At 49.3% G+C, this 13,103-nt stretch overlaps 1 protein-coding gene across 2 annotated transcripts in view; it reads right to left on the bottom strand.

Moving 5' to 3' along the window:
• LOC134927267 (ATP-dependent translocase ABCB1-like) overlaps positions 1–13,103 on the bottom strand; it is a 503,919-nt gene that overhangs the window by 148,531 nt on the left and 342,285 nt on the right. For both annotated transcript variants that reach the window (XM_063921477.1, XM_063921479.1), the window contains exons 16-17: positions 6,441–6,623; positions 4,297–4,443 (exon numbers count right to left, since the gene is read on the bottom strand). In XM_063921477.1, coding sequence (XP_063777547.1) covers positions 4,297–4,443; positions 6,441–6,623 — 330 coding nt within the window. The remainder of the gene's footprint in view (positions 1–4,296; positions 4,444–6,440; positions 6,624–13,103) is intronic.

The following is a 13,103-nucleotide window of genomic DNA, read 5'->3' as shown; positions in this document are numbered from 1 at the left end:
TGAGGTGTGAGGTATTCAGAATAGACTGAAAATGAGTGGAAATTATGGTTTTTGAGGTTAATAATACTTTGGGATCAAAATGACCCCCAAATTCTATGATTTAAGCTGTTTTTTAGTGTTTTTTGAAAAAAACACCCGAATCCAAAACACACCCGAATCCGACAAAAAAAATTCGGTGAGGTTTTGCCAAAACGCGGTCGAACCCAAAACACGGCCGCGGAACCGAACCCAAAACCAAAACACAAAACCCGAAAAATTTCAAGTGCACATCTCTACTTTTTCCTCATGAGAGGAGGGAAATTTACCTCAGCTTTCTTCCCCTTAAACATGTGTACCCTTGTGTCAGGGACAGATGAGTCATCAGTGATATGCAAATCATCTTTTATTACAATAATCATATATTGAATACTTTTCTGTCATTTTGGCTGTAACTTTGCATTATCGTAGTCGACACTGGAGTCAAACTCCGTGTCGATATCAGTGTCTATTATTTTGGATAGTGAGCATTGAGAGACTCTAAAGGTCTCTGCGACATAGGGACAGACATGGGTAGATTTCCTGTCTGTTCTCTAATATTTTGTGCAATAAATTCACCTTAGCACTTAATTACACATATCCAAACAGGTGTCGGCGTTGTCGACGGAGACACCCTCTCACACACATATTTACTCCATCTCCTCCTTAGGGGAGCCTTTTACCTCAGACATGTCGACACACACGTACCGACACACCACACACTCAGGGAATGCTCATCTGAAGACAATTCCCCCATAAGGCCCTTTGGAGAGACAGAGAGAGAGTATGCCAGCACACACCCCAGCGCTATTAACCCAGGAATAACACAGTAACTTAATGTTAACCCAGTAGCTGCTGTTTATATTGATTTTTGCGCCTAATTATGTGCCCCCCTCTCTTTTTACCCTCTTCTACCGTGTAACTGCAGGGGAGAGACTGGGGAGCTTCCTCTCAGCGGTGCTGTGGAGAAAAAACATGGCGCTGGTGAGTGCTGAGGAAGAAGCCCCGCCCCCTCGACGGCGGGCTTCTGTCCCGCTTTCATGTACAATTTTGGCAGGGGCTCATACATATATACAGTGCCCAACTGTATATTATGCAAACTTTTGCCAAAGAGGTCTCTAATTGCTGCCCAGGGCGCCCCCCCCTGCGCCCTGCACCCTACAGTGACCGGAGTGTGTGGGTTTAGTGTGGGAGCAATGGCGCACAGCTGCAGTGCTGTGCGCTACCTCATATGAAGACCGGAGTCTTCTGCCGCCGATTTCGAAGTCTTCTTGCTTGTGTCACCGGCTTCTGTCTTCCGGCTCTGCGAGGGGGACGGCGGCGCGGCTCCGGGATCGGACGACCAAGGGTGCGATCCTGTGTACGATCCCTCTGGAGCTAATGGTGTCCAGTAGCCTAAGAAGCAGGACCTATCTTCAGTGAGTAGGGCTGCTTCTCTCCCCTCAGTCCCACGTAGCAGAGAGTCTGTTGCCAGCAGATCTCTCTGAAAATAAAAAACCTAACAAAATACTTTCTCTCAGCAAACTCAGGAGAGCTCACTAAGTAGCACCCAACTCGTCCGGGCACAGATTCAAACTGAGGTCTGGAGGAGGGACATAGAGGGAGGAGCCAGAGCACACCAGTATCCAAATTCTTTCTTAAAGTGCCCTGTCTCCTGCGGAGCCCGTCTATTTCCCATGGTCCTTACGGAGTCCCCAGCATCCACTAGGACGTTAGAGAAATATAAATGTATTTGCTCCCCTTGTATGGCAGCATGGTTTATTCCACATACAAAGTTACCTTGCTTTTATTGCTTTACTTCCTAATCAGACTCAGGCCCTGTGTTCCCACATTTGCATATAAACTCACATTTCTTTTCTATGCTCTTCAAGGAGGCAGCCACTGGCTTCATCAGATCCAGAAAATGGTCCGATTCCCCCATGTTCTGAAACACTGTGCACCGCCCACCCTAAACACCAGCAGCGTGTGAATCATGCTATGTCGTTGGGGAGGGGGAGGCATCCAGGTGGGCTCAGAGGTGGGATGTGTTCCTGTTAAGTGGGAGAAATGGTGGGCAGATTGGGAAACTATCCCACTTTTCCGGCAGGCTGTTTTTACTGGCAATGTGAAGCGGGTGGCAGGCTCCCATAGTCCGCACCGGATCGCGATTTCACCGTGTCCCGCCTGGGGACCCTCTTACCTTCTAAACGTGCGATCCAGGAGAGCGGCGGCGAGTGTGTGTGCCATTGAAGTGACCAGAGCCCTCCACTGTAAGTACCCAGCAACCAGGGCGCGGGAGTATACAGCGCTGCTGGGGGAGGTGAGGGAGCCGCAGCATGATTTGTCAGTATGACATATAGCACTCCTAAGTGTCTGTGCAGCGGCCCTTGAAATCTTCTATCTTCTTCAAAAGCTCTTTTCAGGGCTGCCTAGCGTAGCCCTCCCTGTTAGCTGCCTGCACTGCAAGCACCAACTTACAAGCTGAGCTCCAGTGCCTGGAGGCGGGGTTATAGAGGAGGCGGCGCTATGCATCCTGAGAATAGTCAAAGCTTTTAGCCTGTTGGTGCCTCGGTTCAAGATCCAACTCTACACCCCAATGTTATTCCCTGTGGAATACCAGTGTACCCCGCTGCAGAAAAGCTGTCTATCATTTCTGAGCTACATGTAAAAGCAGCCAGTATTTACTCTGCACAGAAAAAATATAAATGTATTTGCTCCCCTTGCATGGCAATATGGTTTATTCCACATACAAAATTACTTGCTTTTATTGATTTACTTCCTAATCAGAATCAGGTCCTGTGTTCCCACATTTGCATATAAACTCACATTTTTCTATGCTCTTCAAGGAGGCAGCCACTGGCTTCATCAGATCCAGAAAATCAAGGAGGCAGCCACTGGCTTCATCAGATCCAGAAAATGGTCCGATTCCCCCATGTTCTGAGACACTGTGCCCCGCCCACCCTAAACACCAGCAGCGTGTCAATCATGCTATGTCGTTTGGGAGGGGGAGGCATCCAGGTGGGCTCAGAGGTGGGATGTGTTCCTGTTAAGTGGGAGAAATGGTGGGCAGATTGGGAAACTATCCCACTTTTCCGGCAGGCTGTTTTACTGGCAATGTGAAGCGGGTAGCAGGCCCACGATGATGCAATTAATTGCCCATCTGCCGCCCAGACCGCCCCCACTTTCTCTTCCGCTGGCTTGCGGATTTCAGGAGCTTCTGGCCCTACCGTGAGAGTAGGCGAGTACAGTATGCCAGATCTGTAACCATCAGAGATTTACATAAGCTTTGAATTTCTGTAAATCTCTGAATCAGGCCTGAGTGAGACAGATGCAGTTTAAAATTGGTCCAACAGAATTTGGAGGGTTAGGGTTAGGCTGTGGGTGAAGGGGGGGGGGTTAGGTTTAAGCTGCGGGAGGGGAGGGTTATGCTATTGGAGGAAGTTAAGTACACTTAACTTCCCCCTGTCGTGATTCTCACTGTCGGGATGCCGTGGTTGGTATACTGACCGCTGGCATCCCAATGGCTGGCATAACGATCCCAACCCCTAAGGAGAAACTGTATAAGTGGAATCATACAACAGAAGTATCTGCAAATAAGGGACAGATATGCTTTGAAATGTGTCTAGGACGGGGACAAAGACTGCACAGTGACAAGTGTTAGTAGGAAATATGACTAGACGTGCCTAAATACAGGGGGTCATTCCGAGTTGATCGCTCGCTAGCTAGTTTTTGCAGCCGTTCAAACGCATAGTCGCTGCCCAGTGGGGGGTGTATATTTGCTGTGCAATGCTGCGATCGCATGTGCAGCCGAGCGGTACAAAAATAGTTTGTGCAGTTTCTGGGTAGGTCAGAACTCACTCAGCCCTTGCGATCACTTCAGCCTGTCCGGTCCCAGAATTGACGTTAGACACCCGCCCTGCAAATGCATGGACACGCCTGCGTTTTTTCAAACACTCCCAGAAAACGGTCAGTTGACACCCACAAACGCCCTCATCCTGTCAATCTCCTTGCGATCGGCTGTGCGAATGGATTCTTCGTTAAATCCATCGCACAGCAACGATCCGCTTTGTACCCGTACAACTCGCCTGCGGATTGCGGCGCATACGCATGCACAGTAGTGACCTGATCACTGCGCTGCGAAAAACGGCAGCATGCGATCAGGTCGGAATGACCCCCACAGTACAGTAGCCTTTAGTGCATGCATGCCTTGATGTAATGTCAGTTTACACATTTCATGATTTAACACCTACTTTACTGGGTTCAAAAGGTGAAATCTATTATGATTTGTAGTTCTTTACATACCCCGATAATCTTGGAGAATATAATGGCAAACGCTGGCTGTGTGGCACCGTTGATAATTGCGCTAATGACACCAACCACAAAGTACGGCCACTCCGACTTGTTCAGCTTCATAATTTTTAGAAAAGAGACCGGTGGCATCTTAACAGCCTGTAACGTACATAACGGCAATGCATTAATACAGATGTAGCCACTCTTAGCATGGCATAGCTGGTGCGACTAGTGTGCCCCATATACACCTGTACGTCCATAGGAATTAATGGAACGATCACTGGCTGTGAATAGTTGCAGCCTGGCGCAGCATGCTGCATCGCAGCAAAGATGAACATGGCTACATCTGTAGTTTTTGTTTGTTTTTGGAGTTATATGAATATGATAAATACCCCTACATAATACTGAGCTGATTCTGAGTTGCTGGCAAAGTGGCTGTAGTTGCGGAAGCTTATTAACTATCTTATGCTAATGCAGCAGTCGTTCATCTATTGCGGGGCATCAGGTGCCTGCAAGCGGAAACCAGTGGCGCCCATTGATTTTATGCCGCCGACCACAGCCATCTGTATTAGTATCTGCAATTGCACCAGTCCCATGGTGCAAGAGATCCCTCATGAACAGGCTCCACATAGGCATGACTCAGAATCACACTGAGCTTTATACACACCCACGACATGCCGACCAAATCCCACAAGCCAGAGTGGTTACATGAGATCTCATTGTAACCGCCCATTTCCCGCCCTGAAACGCCCTACTTCACAGAAAGACGGATCCAGCTAAGCTCTGTCTGACTCAGAGTAGGACAGACAGCGTGTGCCCTGTGTGCATAAACTCACCATTTGTTTCAGTGAACAGCTAACAGTGCGCTACAGAACCAGCACCAATATGCTGACTGTTTACATCAGGGGTGGGGAACCTCAGGCCCGCGCGCCGTATAAGGCCCGCAAAGCCACTTGATCTGGCTCGGCCAGGCTCACCTAACCAAGGGAGATGCCGGGCGCCCGCTGAGATTTTGTTACCAGCGTGCACCCGGCTCTTTCTCCTCAGCAGCGAGTGAGACAGCTCACTCCTGAGCTCTGGCTTCCCACTCAGGCAGTGTACATGTGTGGCGCTATGGGAGAGACATCATGAGGTCTCTCCCATAGTTCCGAGGAGCGGGCGGCCAGGTAGAGGGCAGCAGTCCGAAAGCAGAAGCTTGGCTGGTGAGTAATGTGTTTTTTTTTTCTTTTAATGTGTGTGTGTAAGCGGCGCTACTAGGGGGCACATCTAATGGGGCATAACAACTGACTGGGGGCATATATAATGGGGCATAACAACTGACTGGTGGCATATATTTAATGGGGCATAACAACTGACTGGGGGCATATCTAATGGGGCATAACAACTGACTGGGGGCATATCTAATGGGGCATAACAACTGACTGGGGGCATATCTACTGGGGTATAACAACTGACTGTGGGTATATATACTGGGGCATAACAACTGACTGGAGCATATCTAATGGGGCATAACTGACTGGGGACATATCTAATGGGGCATAACAACTGACTAGAGGCATATCTAATGGGGCATAACAACTGACTGGAGGCATATCTAATGGGGCATAACAACTGACTGGGGGCATATCTACTGGTGCATAACAACTGACTGAGGGCATATCTAATGAGGCATAACAACTGACTGGGGGCATATCTAATGGGGCATAACAACTGACTGGGGGCATATCTAATGGGGCATAACAACTGACTGAGGGCATATCTAATGAGGCATAACAACTGACTGGGGGTATATCTACTGGGGCATAACAACTGACTGGAGGCATATCTAATGGGGGTATATCTACTGGGGCATAACTGACTGGAGACATATCTAATGGGGCATAACATCTGACTGGAGGCATATCTAATGGGGGTATATCTACTGGGGCATAACTGACTGGAGACATATCTAATGGGGCATAACATCTGACTGGGGGCATATCTAATGGGGCATAACAACTGACTGGGGGCATATCTACTGGGGCATAACAACTGACTGGGGGTATAACTATTGGGGTAAACTGTACATGATGGACAGAATAATATAAACAAAGGATCCAGGATCTGTCAGACATGTTACTATTACTGCAGCAGACACAATGTCACAAGGAACTCACCTCATCTTTATCGTCATCGTCTTTCTCGTCCGCTTCGTCTTCCTTCTCTGGTGCTTTCTTAAAGCTGCCAAGGCGACTTGATTTCCTTCTCACTAGTTTTGTGGCAGTGTATACTGCAGATTCTTCAATGTCTTTAGAGTTATCTTCTTCATAACCCTCTTTGTCTTTCTCTGCTTCTAATGACTGGAGTGACACAAAGAAACAGCAATGTTATAGTTAGGTTGTACGAAGGTTGGAAAGCACATAAGCTGGATGTTGTGTGCACAGAGAAAGAGGAGAGACAGGGGCGGATCAATAGAAGAGAGGGCCGTGTGCAACCTCTGTGTGGGCCCCCCCTTACTTGCTGGGGAATTCACCAGTAGACTCTCCCACTGTGCCAGAGTCTACTGTGCGCCCACCTATCTCTGGGAAAATGAAGCTGCTGCCATTTACACTGTGGTTTTTGTAGTGCACGCGCACCATGTTCCTGGTGATATTGGCGATGGACAGGTAAGTATTAGGAATGGGAGTAGGGTGTGCAGCGTGAGCCCTCCTTGACCCAGAATACTTACCTACATTGACAATTTCCTCTCCGAGAAACAGGTGGGCGGTGACATGGGCGGGACATATTGCATCATCAATCTCCACCACCTCAGAGAGAAAATGGCACAATTGTCGCATATTTGCATTGGGGGCATGGCCAAGTGACGCGATTGCCATAGAAAGGCGCCATTAGGCCCTGTCCCCTCCGCTGATTCCCATATTTTCTCTTACATCCTAGAGGATGCTGGGGTCCACATTAGTACCATGGGGTATAGATGGGTCCACCAGGAGCCATTGCCACTTTAAGAGTTTGAGAGTGTGGGCTGGCTCCTCTCTCTATGCCCCTCCTACTAGACTCAGTTTAGAAAATGTGCCCAGAGGAGCCGGTCACAGCTAGGGGAGGTCTACAGAGCTTTTAAAGAAAAGTTTATTTTTAGAGTTTATTATTTTACAGGGAGGCTGCTGGAAACAGCCTGCCAGCTGCGAGGGACTAAGGGGGGAAGCAGTGTCCGCCCTGCGGGGTCTGAGCCACTGTCTCCGCTGACTGGACACTGAGCTCCAGAGGGGTCGGATCGCTCTCCGCCACAGGGGACCGCTCGCCCCAGCAGCGTGCCGCCAACCCCTTGCAGAGATGAAGATGTGGTGAGTGAGACACTGACCCCCCCTAGCAAGCGGGGGGCCGGTGTGAAGATGGCAGCAACGGGGAGGGAGCGCAGTATTGGCTGCACTCCTGGGAAGGCTCAGACGCACATGGTGCGGCGCTGTGAGGGGCGCCCTGGGCCAGCGCTTACCCCCTACACTGGTCCAGAAGCCTGTCGGGGTCCTCGGATCTCAGCCAGCACATTTTCCTCAGGCCAGTACAATCCACGAAGAGCGGGAAGACTGCGCCATTAAGGGGGCGGAGCTTCTCCTCAGAGCGGACCCAGCAGCGTTTCAGCGCCATTTTCCTACCTGCACAGCACTGAGAGGAAGAACAGGTCCCTCCACAGCAACTCCAGCTATCTGTACACAGTACCAGGGGGTTGTAGAAGGGAGGGGAGGCTGTAATACGACTGTGTGTCCTATTAAGGTGCACAGTCAGTGCTGACAAGGGGTCTCCCTTTGCTAAAAGCGCTGTGTGTGGGTTGGCTCCAATCTCTGTGTCTCTTGCCATTCTTGGGGGGGAAACTCTGTCTGCCCTCACCTGTGTGTGTGCGGAGTATTTGGTGGTGTCCTTTAGCTATGTCCAGGGACACTGTGTCATATGCTGCAGAGGATTTATCCTCCCAGGATGATCCCATTCCATGTAATCAGGATAGCACTGGTTTAGCACAGATACCAGCAAGGAAACCTGAGTGGTTTTCCTCTATCAAATCTTGGATTTCTCAGATTTCTGACAGGGTTGCAAGTAATGAATCTGCAACCCAGGTATTAGAGCTCTATGGCAGTATGGCCGGTTTCTGGTACCTCAGGACGCCCGGCTATATACCCCCATAAGTGTGCACTTATGCATGTCACACAAGACGACACAGATATCGATTCTGACACCACAGGCGGTGATGGGGATGTGTTGCGGGGGTCCGCATCTCTTGCAAAGGGGATGCAATTGTTGACAGAGGCTATCAGGGATGTGTTGAATGTTAATGATACCACACCTGAGCAGGTTGAGGCTTTTTTCACTGAAGATAAAAAAAGCCTTCGCTAACCTTCCCTGCAATAATGGAATTGAATGCTATATTTGAAAACTCATGGGAAAACCCAAAGAAAAAATTCCAGGTCCCTAAAAGGGTCCAGGTGGTGTTTCCTTTCCCTGAGGAGGATAGGAAAAAATGGGAAATGCCGCCGATTGTTGATGCATCTGTGTCCAGACTCTCAAAGAAGGTGGTTTTGCCTGTTCCAGGATCTACTGCTTTAAAGGAGCCGGCTGATAGAAAAATTAATAACACGCTTAAATCAATGTACACTGCTTCAGGGGCCATATTACGTCCCACTATTGCTAGTGCATGGATTGCAAAGGCAATAGTAAAGTGGTCGGCTACCTGAATTGAGGATTTGGATAAGATAAATATGGATGACGCTGCATTATATTTACGCAACATACATGATTCAGCAGGTTTTATGGTAGAATCCATGAAAGATCTGGGTTCCATGGCTGCGGGAATATCTTCCATGTCTGTTTCAGCTCGTCGGGGACTGTGGCTGCGCCAGTGGTGGCCGATGCAGAAATCCAGAAATCTGGGTCAGGCTCTCTTTGGGGAAGCTCTAGAAGCGTGGATATCCATGGCTACAGCGGGTAAGTCTCCGTTTCTTCCCTCAGCAGCACCTGCTCCGAAGAAATCCTTTGCTTCATCTGCAACGCAGTCCTTTCGGCCTAACAAGCCTAGAAAGGCCAGAACATCCAATACCTTCTTTAGGGGAGGTCGGGTTAAGTTCAAGAAACCTGCCACTGCAGGTTCCCAGGAACAACAGCCTACTTCGGGTACGCCAAAGTCCTCCGCATGACGGTGGACCACGCGGCCTGGAGGTGGGGCCAGTGGGAGTGAGACTCAGACACTTCAGTCACGTCTGGGTATCATCTGGCCTGGATTCCTGGGTGATATTGTATTCCAGGGATACAGGCTGGAATTTTAAAGTCTCCCTCCTCGCCGTTTTTTCAAATCTGGCTTACCAACTCTGTTGGCAGACAGCACTGTACTACAAGACGCTGTCCAAAAACTGGTGGAGGCACAGGTCAATGTGCCAGTGCCACCTCACATGCAGAACAAAGGTTAGTATTCGAACCTTTTTGTGGTACCGAAACCGGATGGTTCGGTCAGGCCCATTCTGAACCTAAAATCATTGAACCCCTTTCTAAAGGAATTCAAGTTCAAGATGGAGTCTCTCAGGGCGGTGATATCAGGTCTGAAAGAAGGGGAATTCCTGGTATCACTGGATATCAAGGATGCGTACCACCACATTACGATCTGGCTGCCGCATCAGGCTTATCTCCGTTTCGCATTGCTGGACTGTCATTTCCAGTTCTAGGCCCTGCCATTCGGCCTCTCCACAGCATTAAGGGTGTATACCAAGGTGATGGCAGAAATGATGGTTCTCTTCCGCAAAGAGGGTGTGAACATCATTTCATATCTGGACGACCTGCTGATAAAGGCATCGTCCAGGGAGAAGCTACTGCAGTCCATTTTTCTCACAACATGACTCCTCAAGAGTTATGGTTGGATTGTGAACCTTCCAAATTCACATTTGGAACCAAACCAGAGGTTGTCCTTTCTGGGAATGATCCTGGATACGGAAGTGCAAAGGGTGTTTCTTCCACATGAAAAGGCATTGGTGATACAAGCTATGGTCCGGGAGGTTCTGAAGCCAGCCCGGGTGTCGGTTCATCAATGCATTTGCCTATTGGGAAAGATGGTGGCCTCTTACGAGGCTCTCCAGTACGGGAGGTTCCAAGCTCGGACCTTCCAATTGGATCTCCTGGACAAGAGGTCGGGATATCATCTCCACATGCACCAGAGAATTCGTCTGTCGCCAAAGGCCAGGATTTCACTCCTCTGGTGGCTCCAATTGCCTCACCTTCTGGAGGGCTGCAGGTTCGGGATTCAGGAGTGGGTCCTTCTAACCACGGATGCGAACCTTCGGGGCTGGGGAGCAGTCACTCAAGGAGTAACCTTCCAAGGGCGGTGGTCAAGCCTGGAAGCCGGCCTGCCCATCAACATCCTGGAACTAAGAGCCGTCTACAACATTCTTCTTCAGGTGGCCCCTCTTCTAAGAAATCGGGCCATTCAAGTGCAGTCGGACAACGTAACAATGGTGGCTTACATAAACCGACAGGGCGGAACGAAGAGCAGAGCGACAATGTCAGAGGTGACAAGAATACTCCTCTGGATAGAAAAGCACGCGTTGGCGCTGTCAGCAATCTTCATTCCGGGAGTAGACAACTGAGAAGCAGACTTCCTCAGCATACACGATCTCCATCCAGGAGAGTGGGATCTCCATCCAGAGGTGTTCAAGAAAATGACAGATCTTTGGGCATTACCCCAAATGGACTTGATGGCCTCTCGTCTCAACAAGAAGCTTTGGCGTTACTGTTCCAGGTCTAGGGACCCACAGGCAGTGGCAGTGGACGCCCTGGTGTCTCCGTGGGTGTTCCAGTCAATGTACGTGTTTCCACCACTCACACTCATCCCAAGAATCCTAAAGCTCATAAGGAGAACAGGGGTTCAAGCGATCCTCATTGCCCCAGAATGGTCAAGAAGGGCTTGGTACGCGGACCTTCTGAATCTACTGCAAGAAGAGCCAAGGTCTCTTCTTCTTCGGGATGACCTGCTGCAGCAGGGGCCGTTTGCCTATCAAGACTTACCGCGGCTACGTTTGATGGTGTTAGGGTCTCCTGCTCTGTGCTGCCACATCGTCATGGCAACCGGGAGACAAGTGCTAGCGGAGTAACCTGAGCGTAGCTGATACTCCGGTTCGGGTCTTTTGCTGTGCAGTGGTTACAGGCTCTGTGCACGGCAGGGGATCCGGTGCTGGTTTTTGTGCTCACAGTCTGTGAGGTCTGAGTGGGGCGTGGACAGCACCTGCTATATAAACCCTCTTCTCAGGTTAGGCAGATGCTGCTGAATCTTTGTTGGTTAGTCAGTTCCTGAAAGCTAGCTAGTACTGTGTAAACTTTGTATTTGTTTGTTGCTTACTGCAAATAGGCCTTGGGATTTGGTATTACACTCTGCCAATCCAGACCTAGCAGTAAGACTGGAGTCAGTCGTTTAACCTGCTGGGGTTCTTTTGCTACTCTGTGAACCTAGCAAGTTTGCGGCTGTATTCTCAGACTTGCCTGCCAAAATCCTTTCTCACTGTGCAAGGTGTTCAGGTGTCAGTTTAGTGGCAGTAAGCTGAACCAGTGCACTGCAAGTGAGGACTAGGATTGTGGAGACTCTCCTTGGGGTATATTTACTAAGGTCCCGATTTTTACCGAGATGCCGTTTTTTCTTCAAAGTGTCATCTCGGGAATTTACTAAGCAGAAATCACGGCAGTGATGAGGCCATTCGTATTTTTTTGCAAGTCCAAGAATAAAATTACGAATGAATACACCATCGGTCAAAACGCGGCTGTTTAGATATGAATCTCGGTCATTTACTAAGAAGTGCAAAGCAAAAAAAAAAAAACACTGCCGTGAAAAAACACAACTCGTAAAAAAAGTGCTAAAAAAAACAGACCTGCTTTTTTGAGCCGTGATTGGATAGGCATGCACGGATCCATGAGATCCGTGCATGTATATCAGTGGGAAGGGGTGGGAAAGTGTTAATTTGTTGAAAAAAAATTGCGTGGGGTCCCCCCTCCTAAGCATAACCAGCCTCGGGCTCTTTGAGCCGATCCTGGTTGCAGAAATATGGGAAAAAAATGGACAGGGGTTCCCCCATATTTAAGCAACCAGCATCGGGCTCTGCGCCTGGTCCTGGTTCCAAAAATACGGGGGACAAAAAGCGTAGGGGTCCCCCGTATTTTTAAAACCAGCACCGGGCTCCACTAGCTGGACAGATAATACCACAGCCGGGGGTCACTTTTATACAGTGCCCTGCGGCCGTGGCATCAAATATCCAACTAGTCACCCCTGGCCGGGGTACCCTGGGGGAGTGGGGACCCCTTCAATCAAGGGGTCCCCCCCCCAGCCACCCAAGGGCCAGGGGTGAAGCCCGAGGCTGTCCCCCCCATCCAATGGGCTGCGGATGGGGGGCTGATAGCCTTTTTGTAAAAGTGATTGATATTGTTTTTAGTAGCAGTACTACAAGGCCCAGCAAGCCTCCCCCGCATGCTGGTACTTGGAGAACCACAAGTACCAGCATGCGGCGGAAAAACGGGCCCGCTGGTACCTGTAGTAGTAGTACTACTACTAAAAAAATACCCAAAAAAAGACAATACACACACACACCTTGAAAGTAAAGTTTTATTACATCCATCCACACAAACATACATACATACTTACCTTATGTTCACACGAGGGTCGGTCCTCTTCTCCAGTAGAATCCATGGGGTACCTGTTGAATAAATTATACTCACCAGATCCAGGGTACCAGGCTCCTCGGATAATCCTTTTGTAATCCACGTACTTGATTAAAAAAATAAAACGGATACCCGAGCCACGCACTGAAAGGGGACCCATGTTTTCA

Source organism: Pseudophryne corroboree, chromosome 5 (assembly GCF_028390025.1).
Source record: "Pseudophryne corroboree isolate aPseCor3 chromosome 5, aPseCor3.hap2, whole genome shotgun sequence".
Taxonomy (NCBI): domain Eukaryota; kingdom Metazoa; phylum Chordata; class Amphibia; order Anura; family Myobatrachidae; genus Pseudophryne; species Pseudophryne corroboree.
This window is presented reverse-complemented; position numbering and strand designations above follow the sequence as displayed.